We start from the raw sequence: 10,424 nt of genomic DNA, 5'->3' as shown, positions 1-10,424 counted from the left end.
AATCATTATGATATCAAAAAGTGACAAATTGGATGTTATTATCGACTACATGGCAAATGTAATCAATTGTTTGTTAGACATTCAACAATTATGTCTTTTCCTAGTAATGAAACCTTATCTTCTCATTATCATAACAGTTCTTGAATAATGTGTGGTGTGAGGTTTATTTGGAATTTGGAGGGGTCAAAAATGCTTACTCGTTGTCTATATCAGAACATTAATTTCGACATATTACCAATTTGAGAAAAAGTGATAAATACGTTGACGTAGAAGTATTTCGTTCAGTGACTCGCAAAAACGCTCCATTCTGCAATGAATTCTAAATCAAGTTGATAAGGATGCCAGCAGTGTTTAGTTTCCAATCGAATTGCAATACGCAAACTATTGTTCATAATCAAAACGCAATTGAGAAAGAGCAGTTATTTACATCAACGCATCGAGATAGAATCATAACACTGGAAGAACTGTCGTTGCATGACCATCCAAAAGACTGCTGGATCGCTATTAACGACAGGATCTACGATATCACGGATTTTCTTGATGAGGTTCGTCCTATTCACTAATTTTTATTGATTGTATTTGATATAATTATGATTGCTTCAATTCGTAACTCAAGTTTTTGAACCATATATGATGGAATTGGCCGATACTAGAGGAAAATCCACAACTGACGTATTCAAAAAACACACTTTATTGTGAAATTTTCACTAAATAGTTTCACAAAAACACGTGTTTCGCCATACGATGACTTCTTCGGGGGTGTCTTTACTAACTATATTCTACATATTCAATGCTTGATATACCTAATTTTACAATTTGAAGTTTAAAAATCTGTTTTAAATCTGTTTAAAATCTGTTTTTCGTTAATCAGCTGTCGCCCCCATATGAACGACAATTCTCAGAAGTTGAGAAACTTGTGCGAGCTAAGGACTAATGAGGTCTTACTTTTTAACGTGTGATTCCTGAAATTAAAATTAGGTATAAAGACTCGTCCGAAGAAGCCATTGTATAACGAAACACGTTTTGCGTTTTTGTAAAATCGTTCAGTGAAAATCTCACAATGAAGTGTTTTTTGAACCATGTCTTCGAAAACCGCATTACTTACTCAAATTATTAAAATTGTAAAACATGTTTTAATTGTAATGTAGTATTTGGTTTATATAATAGAAAAAAATTTTTTTTGGTTTTCTACTTCCACGTCAATATACTTACAAAATGGAAGCACCCTTATGAAACGATCATCGATAGATTGACATTCGAGAATTCTACTAGAACAGTGTTTAAATACTATATAGATATTCCACCAATTCCATTTTAAAACTTTTGTCAGTGGATTCAGCAAGTTTTGTTTTATCACTGCCCACAATTTCTTTGGAATTTGTTCACCAATTAAAAAGTTATAAGAAAACGACACCAAAGAGCATATTTTTCAAATTTTATTTGAAATACATTCAGCCAAATACTGGGTAACCTAGAGATGGCGTTAGTTGTTTAAAAAACCACTGTATTAGAAAGTACACAAGCTACAAAGCATATTTTTCAAGTTTGAAGACGCTGCGTTGTTCAGTATTTGTTTGGCAGCCATCAATAGGGAACATTTTCGGTGAATTTGTAAAAATGAAGAAACCCAACCAATATAAAAGCTGAAATGTATTCAACTATGGACGAGTCAGCTCCTTCATTTACAACAGTAAAAAATTAGGTAGCAGGGTTTGAACAAGGCCGTACGAGCTGCCAAAACGAGCATCGCAGTGATCGACCAAATGAGGTGACGACTCAAGAAACGGTAAAGAAAATCCACAAACCGGTACCGAATGATTACCAACTGATAGTGCGCGAGCTGGTAGGCTCAGTAGGCATTTCAAAAAGGGCGGTACATCGTATATTATCTGTAAATTTGGACATGAGAAAGCTGTGTGTAAGATGGGTGCCGCGTTTGCTCACACTCGAGCAAAAACAATAGTGTCGTGAAGATGTTTCAATTGAGTGTTTAGCGAAGTTTTACAGCAACAAAGCAGAATTCTTGCGTCGTTTCATAACCATGGATGGAACACGGGTCCATCACTTTATACCCGAGACAGAAGAACAATCAAAACAGTGGACTCAATAGTGAGAACTGGCTCCGAATGAAGCAAAGATCGTTTCATCTGCAGCCAAGGTCGTGGCATTGGTTTTTTGGGATGAGCGTAGGATGATTTTATTGACTATCCTACAAAAAGGTAAAAATATCAACGGCGAGTATTATGTGAATCTATAGTAGTAACGTTTAAGTGAAGCAATCGAGCAGAAACGGCTGCAGTTCGCTAAGAAAAAAGTGTTGTTTCATCAAGATGTACATGTGATCCATTGTACATCCTCCCGAGGAGTTATCCATCTAGGTCATCGTCCATCCGGTCCTTTCCAGGATGGTAGACAGGTCACTGGGAGACATCTCCTTTATACCGGCAGATGCAGGCCAAGACTCGCCGAACACACACTCTCTTATTGACGATAACTCTGGACACTCTCATAGGACATGTCTGACAATTTCATCTTCCTGTTCACACATCCTGCATAGAGGTGATATCGCCAAATATTTCTTCGGCGCCAGCTTCCCAGGGTTGCACAGGGTGATTTCATCCCATCTCTTTAGGGATTGAGCATGGGTGTAACGTTTGACTAGTTCCGCAATTGTCGAAGTCATCAGGTCGTAGGTGCCACTGGGTCCTGAAATTCTTAGTCCAGCCGCTTCCTTGGCTAAAGAGTCGGCAATGCGATTACCTTTACTCCTGTCGTGCCCTTTTACCCACCTCAGGATAATGTTATTATCTACCGAGGCTTTGGCTAAATCTTGGTGGCACTCTAGTACTAGCCCTGAGGTAACACGTTGTCTGTTCAAGGCTAATAGGGCTTGTCTGCTATCAGTGCAGATTAGATTTTGCCAGAAATTCCTTTCCTGGTTATTTTCTTTGCGGCGATTGGGATATCAGCCAGTTCTGTTTAAACCACGTTGGTATTCCTTAGGCTTAGTGATCTGGAGTAGAGAAAAAATCCAGAGAGAAAAAATCCACACAAGATGCCATCCTGAAGCTGACAAACATCATTTATGAATGTGTAGATAATGACTTACCAGTAATAGGAGTTTTTCTAGATCTGAGGAAAGCTTTCGATACAGTTGACCATCATATACTACTTGAAACATTACATGAAATCGGTGTAAGGGGAATGGCATATAATTTACTCGAAAGCTACTTAACTAATAGAAAACAAAAAGTTAGAATTGAAAACGATATAAGCTCAGAAAGAATAATTACCTGTGGAGTTCCTCAAGGAACAGTAATGGGACCCTTATTATTCTCGATATATTTAAATAATCTATTTTTGCAAGAAAAAGAAGGGAAAATACTCAGCTTTGCAGATGACACAGTCATTATATATACTGCTGACAACTGGCATGACCTGAAAACAAAAACTGAAAATGACTTGAATAATTTAAAAGATTGGCTCGATAGTAGACTTTTGTCCATAAATTTTGAAAAAACGTTTTACTTACCATTCAGTAGTCGAGAAGCATCTCTGCCCAATTATATCTTGAAAATACAGCAAGATCTTTCGATTCGACCTGAACACAAAATAAAATATCTGGGAATAATCCTTGACCCACACCTAAGATGGGACGAACATATTTCATATCTTGCTAAAAAGTTGCGTTGTATTCTATTTCGATTCAAACAAATCAAATCGTACCTTGATTACAAACAAAAAATAATTGTCTACCAAAGTTTGGTGGAAACGCACTTGAATTATGGAATAATCGGGTGGGGGGGTGTATCGCGAACTTACCTTAATATACTTGAAGTGTCTCAAAGAAAATTTCTCCGAATGATTTGTGATAAAGGACCAAGATACTCAAGTGACTCTCTCTACTCAGAAACAAAAATGCTAGATATTAGACAGCTTTATCTCAAACAAGTATGTATTAGACATCACATTAATGGAATCGAAACGAATGTGGCGACTCACTCCCATTCTACAAGACAAAAAAATAAGTACATCGTTCCACGAATGAATAAAGCAATAGGACAAAAAGGTTATCATTACTTAGCTCCCAAAATTTACAATTTCATTCCGGGAATCTTGAAAACAATAACGGTGTTAAAACAATTCAAAATAGAACTTATAAATTTCCTAAGAACAATTGATAGAAAACAAATCCATAAACTCATTGAGACTCAACAATACTGACCATGGTAAGTTTTATATTGGTATCTACTTCACTTCCTTTCTGAAAAAAAAAAAACTCTGCAAAGAGGAGCCGTGGAAGACCGTCTGTGTTTACAGATACTGCAAAATATATATGTTCGTAATTGAAAATCAAATTACCATTGTAGAAAACACATCTGATTCTTTCTACAAATCAATATGTTATTTTCTTGCTGTATATACCTAATTTTAGAAATGTTTTATGCAATGTTTTATACAATGACATTATTTATACATTATTTTTATCTAACTGATTAACTGAAAATTTTATTACCATAACATTATTTAATATTATGTGCTCGTGAAACTAATCTTATTGTGTATGTAAATTTAAATTTTTTGTTTAATTGTATTTTGTATTTTTTACCTATGTATTTTTTATTTCAACCACATACAGGGGTATACTCCTCAGTGGTATTGTGATTTATTCATCACTCCTGTAAATACTGTATTTTTTGCTGTACTTTACAAAGATGAATAAAGAATATATAGGTACACTCCACATCCAGGGTTCAATTGCATCACTGGTTGCCTGCAGCAGAGGTTGCGCAGTAAGCGCTTCCCGCCATAGGCACAGCCTCAATTGACCCTTTCCTACTTTGAGGTTTACACCAGCCGTGCGCAATCGTAATATGACCATTAACGCAACCTCCTTAACGTACAGGTCAAGAGGGGTCAGACCAGTAATTAATTCCATTGCCACGGTAGGTGTTGTTCTCATGATTCCGGTGATGTTTAAACAAGCCAATCGCTGCATTTGATATAATTTTTGGATGAACGTTGCTTGTAGAACTTTCGGTCCCCATGCAATGGCTCCGTACGTTAACATAGGTCTCATTATTGCAGTTGACCACACGGGGTGTGGTCGCGTTCCACTGATCTCCGACATTGCTCATAAGCCACATATGCTTTCATCAAGACAATGCACCATCTCACGAATTCATTATAGCAATGACCAAAATAAACGAATTAAAGTTTGCACCCTATTCGGCAGATTCAGCCCCCTTGGATTATTTTCTGCTCCCAAACTCAAAAAAATGGCTCAGTGATCAAAGAATATCCAACGATGAAGAAGTGATCTCAGCAGTTGATGGCTATTTTAAGGAGCACTTCTTATCATAAAAACGGTATCGAATTTATTGAAGGTCGCTGGGAAAAGTGTATAGAGCTGCAAGGAGGTTATGTTGAAAAATTAATAAATTTTTTTCCAAAATCTTTGATGAGCCGGTTACTTCTGGGGCAACCCTCGAAATGTTAAAAGTAGATATTGAAATTATAGCGATATATTTTTAAAAGAGGTTGATTTTTTGGGGAAAAAAGGTTTTGGCTTTCTACTTCTCTATCTTGATACAAAACCACGTGGGAATCTTCCAAAGAAAGGAATGAAGCAATCAATTTCAGAAATTGTCCCATACAAAGATGTCTGAATCATTAAAATAATAAATACTTCAATTTCATATTCTCTAATTTCATTTATTGAAAAGGTCAATATGTTTATCAGAAACTGCTCATGTCGCATGAATTACGTAGAAATATAACTCATTAGGTAGTGTACATTAGAAGTATCACTGAAGATAATGTAAAAAATGTAATAATGATTTGTTAATTTGATAAACTGCGATCTTCGAACTCTACATTCATTATCTTGAGTATATTCTGAGATAATCTCATCACTGGTAGACCAATATTCTTGTGAAATAACCCAGCCACGGAAACCCTTCCAAACTTTTTATTTGAAGTGAAGCATATCCTGCTTTCGAATAGTTTTACTTGAAAAAATACATATTCCCGCGCCAAATATACAATGACCTTATTTAATCATCGATTTTTTTGCAAAAGTCCTTCCACAATTTTACAATCAGTTTACTTGAGTATCTATGCAAAGCATTCAACGAGAAAAATCATAACTGATCAGTGAGCTGTTGCCTTGAATTTTTGTACCTATCAATTTCTTGGCATTCAATAGACTTGTAGCTTTTTCTGAATGTTTAACTTCGCGAAACAGTTCCTGGTTCTAAATTATTAACAAAATAAAAATAAACATTATTGTGATTATTTAAAAAAAATGCAAATGACCCATCTTAAGAGCAAGGCTCTTAAGATAGGTCAAGCAGTTTCCCAAGACGACACTTAGGTTTCGCAATTTGCACAATTGAAATTAAGGTCATCCATTATTCCACAGGATTCGTGTGCCCATTCTGAACAATAGTGACATTCGTATCAGTCCTGTTCGCTCGTCGCATATTTTTCTCCGCAGACATGCAATTTGTGTCATCCGTGGTTGCTTTTTCCATTATGGTGTTGTTTGTCATTTTACAGGAACTAAACTTGTTCTCTGTTTTGGTATTTTCATTTTCGACACTGATTGCTCTCTTTACAGATTTGATACATTTTTTCGATTTTGCGTTTAGTAAGGCGTCCAATTCATTTTTATACGGTGATTCTGTGAGAATCGTAGATTTTATTGATTTTCTAGAGGAAGTCTTTTTTTGTTTGTCTTTTGCAATTGGCAAGGGACTAATATCAACTATTCTTACTTTAGATTGGGTAGTGCTGTCAATGTTTTCCGCTTCTTGTCTATTAGTTGCCAAGATTGAAAGAGGAAGGTCTTCTTCATCGTTGCTATTTCTATCATTTCCCGATGATGTCAAATTAGTTCCAGCCCTTGAAGTCGAAGGGATAGGATTATCATACACGTCTGCTGCTGGATTTTTGTTTTCTCTCTGGTTCAGGTTTTCAGACTCTTCTCGCAGTTCTGTTGTCTTTGAAGCAGCAAATTCCCAATCTCGGAATACTTTATCGTTGAACGGCCATATTTCAGTCCTGCGATATCCATTAACAGCAGTCTGTACAATTGATGCTTTCGAAAAAGCATCTCCAACGGCTCCTGCTATTTGATACAAACCAAACGTGCGACCTGGGTGATTTTTCAACCACGTTGTAAGATAGCTGTCATAGTAAGACATGAACGATTCAAAATAGGCAACATCTAATGGGTGCAGTGGGGCGGGAGGCATAACAAGATTACACCATTATCACGGCAGAAGTTTATAACGTGTAAACTCTTTGTATGTGAGCAATGACCGTCCAAGATTATAACAATTGGTGTTTCTTTAGAGGGTCTGGTTTGCCCAACGAAATATTTCATGTATTGTAAAAATACCTCTCGATCAATGAAGCCTTTGTCTTGTGGGAAAGCAGGACTTCCATTGGATGCATTCTCCATCAGCTCAGGTTTTATTCTTTTTCTTGGAAAAACGAAAGCGGGAGCCAAAAAATTTCCAGTAGCACTCATGGAAGCAACAATGGTAACATTTACCCCCGGCGGCGCTTGTCAGTCCACCTACCTGTTTTTTGCCTTTCTGAGCAACAATTTTTGTCAATTTTTGAACGGTCGTTACGCCTGTTTTATCGTTCCATATTCGATCTAGAGTCACTTTATACTTCGTATAAATATTGTCGAGATTATTAAAAAAACTTTGTACTGCGTTCTCATTAAAACCGGTAGCTCTGGCATATGACGTTGCTTCTGGTTTCCTAAGTGCAATATTTTGGTGCCTATGTAAAAATCCGTAAATCCACTTTTTAGATGCCATTTTAGTATCCCTATCAAAGTTGTTGGGGATGTTATTGGCACAAGCAAATTCAAACGCCAGTTGAAGTTCCTTATAAGTGATCCCGAAAAATCGCTTTTCCATTTCGAAAATATAATCCACAATCTCATTTTCCTGTTCCTAGGTATCTTTCATTGTCTGTCACAACCTTATTTTTGTTTGTAACTCTCCTTTGCAAATTACTTTTAGGCACGTTGTACCGTTCTGCGGCTTGTCGAATACTCAATTCTCCATTTCGAACTTTTTGGACAGCTTCTGACATGCCTTGAATCGACCAGCGTCCACATCGATTTTTTTTTATAATACTTATCTCTTTTTGGCATTTGAAATAGACAGTAAAAATAAAATTGACAGATTTAGGTATGGTGTCTCAAGATGGGACATGGTCCTAGGAAACTTATTAACGTCCCGTCTTAAGAAACTAGCACATTATTTTTGAAAACCTAACCTACAATTCTAGAAAATAGTAGCCCTAAAAATTCCGGCTACTGTAATGTCTCTATTAGTTATTATTTTAACCTGACTTAATAGAATTTTATAGAAACTTACCGTTAGAACGTTATTCAGTGTTTTGCAGACTGCTTCGGTTTTCGAGGTTTTATAAAAACCCCGAAAACAAATAACCGGCCGTGGAACTGACACTACTAGGACTGAATGCATATGCGCGCTTTCGCGCGCCACCACTATATGTCACCACAGTGTTTAAATTATGCAAAAATGTAAGTGTCAGTTTTTGGGGAACCGTCCCATCTTGGGTTACTCTCCCCTACTTTTTTTTGATTTTCAAAGTTTTTACATATGTGATTGTTGTTATTTGCGAGTAAATTTTAACTTGTAAATTTTAAACGCAGTGAGCCAAGAATGACAGCCTTCTGCATCTGTGCGGCTAAGATTTCTGCCTTAGTGCGGCAAGCCGATATGATTTTTAGATTCGAGAGTAGAGAAGACATCATTCCACCAAGGACTCCAACAATCAGAACGACCATCTTGACAGAGTGATCTGGATATTTTATCCGTTTTTCCTCCTCTTTTCTGACGATATTCGTCTCGCCAGGAGCTGAAAACTCCACGATAAATATCGTTTTGGTCTGTTGGTCGAGAAGGACTACATCAGGCTTATTAGCTTGTATGAGCCTGAGGGTGGGGAACGAATAGTTCCAATAAATTCGGCACTTCTCGTTCCCCACAAAGGATTCAATATCCCCCGGAGCGTAGAGCAACACCGGTGTCTCGTCAATACCGTAAGAGTGCCGTAGATGGTAATATAGCACTCTTAGGGCCGCGTTATGTCATTATGTCGATTATTATTATTATTATTATTATTATTATTATTAATGAGTTCCTCTAAAGAAAGATGATGAAACTATCATTTCACCAACCAAGGTGGTATCTGCAGGCGATAAAGAAAACGGTTTTCTTTGCAAAAATAACAAATTCATGTAATTTTTCAGCATCCTGCGGGCGCTGAAATAATCCTGGAATATGCTGGTTGTGACGCGACAACAGCCTTCAAAGGGTCCGGACACAGCAGCCTAGCTTTAGGAGCTCTGGAAACATTTCTCATTGGACAACTGCCTACTGAACAGCGTATTTATAAAAATAGAGATTCAAGAGGCTCGACCAATTGTTAATAAACAGATAATGATGTTCGTGGTGGTTAAGGTCAAAGCTGCATTGATATTTTGCTTCACTGCATAGCTACAACGTTATTTTATTGACGTATTTCAAGATAAGGAATTATGCAACAGAATATCAATAATTACAATGCAAACTCGTTAGGTAAACGAACTATCGTATGCTTCTAATCTGGTAATGCATTATTTATTTCATCACCATAGCAGTTAATCTCGAGTTGAGAGGTGATGAGCTTTTTGACACAATTATTTGAAATACTATTTAGAATTGAAAAAACTTGACTTCTACAACAGCCTACCTCCAATTCTTTCATCCAAAAATGTTCATAACTTGAATGAAATAGTTAACATAAATCAAATTGCTACATTATTATTATTACCAGTATTAAACTTTCTTCTACCATTTCTACCTGATACTTTTCACTCAATAAATACTGTCTTATGTATCCCACTAAATGTCATTTTGTATAATGAATACCTACTGTACCTAAAAAATAAGCAATAATAATAAGTTTTCATTGACAAATAAATTGGGGAATCACAGAAATATGGCATATTGTTACATAGTATTAGGTTCTGTATCTGTAGAGTAGAGCTCTGTTAGGCCAGCAACGCAAAGTACGGAAATCGCATTTAGAAAATGCCAAAATTAGGTACTTTTTAGGTACCGAAGTCAAAAATTAGATGCTCTGAAACTTACACCGCAACTCAATACTCAAAGTTGCGTTGGTAGCATTATGTGATGCTAGCAACACAATGAAAAAAATAATCAAATAATGAATGTTAAGGGTGTTATTAGGTGCTAATTAAGTACTAAACGGTGAGGATCGTAAAATTTTCTAATTCATAAGCAAATGTTTCTAATTTCGCTAAACAACAGATCTAAGAATCAGGTCTCTCGAAAACGAGGACGAATGCTCTATCAGGTATAAAC

At 36.4% G+C, this 10,424-nt stretch overlaps 1 protein-coding gene across 1 annotated transcript; it reads left to right on the top strand.

The window, feature by feature from the left end:
* Nucleotides 1–260: 260 nt before the first annotated feature.
* On the top strand, nt 261–9,899 carry LOC111505528 (cytochrome b5). The gene is made up of 2 exons (XM_023160356.2): nt 261–545; nt 9,308–9,899. The coding sequence occupies exons 1-2, from the start codon at nt 339–341 to the stop codon at nt 9,485–9,487; spliced, it is 387 nt and encodes a 128-aa protein (XP_023016124.1). The 5' UTR covers nt 261–338; the 3' UTR covers nt 9,488–9,899.
* The last annotated feature ends 525 nt before the right edge of the window (nt 9,900–10,424 follow it).

This window comes from Leptinotarsa decemlineata, unplaced genomic scaffold (genome assembly GCF_025532065.1).
Source record: "Leptinotarsa decemlineata unplaced genomic scaffold, Ldec_3_MD MMD2_tig00000505_RagTag_RagTag, whole genome shotgun sequence".
Classification (NCBI taxonomy): domain Eukaryota; kingdom Metazoa; phylum Arthropoda; class Insecta; order Coleoptera; family Chrysomelidae; genus Leptinotarsa; species Leptinotarsa decemlineata.
Note: the sequence above shows the minus strand (reverse complement) of the source record. Positions and strands in the feature narration are given on the sequence as shown.

Coding starts and splice junctions, on each gene's coding strand:
- LOC111505528 (XM_023160356.2), top strand. CDS start 339: ATGCCAGCAGTGTTTAGTTTCCAATCGAATTGCAATACGCAAACTATT. Junction 546..9,307: donor TCACGGATTTTCTTGATGAG/GTTCGTCCTATT, acceptor GTAATTTTTCAG/CATCCTGCGGGCGCTGAAAT.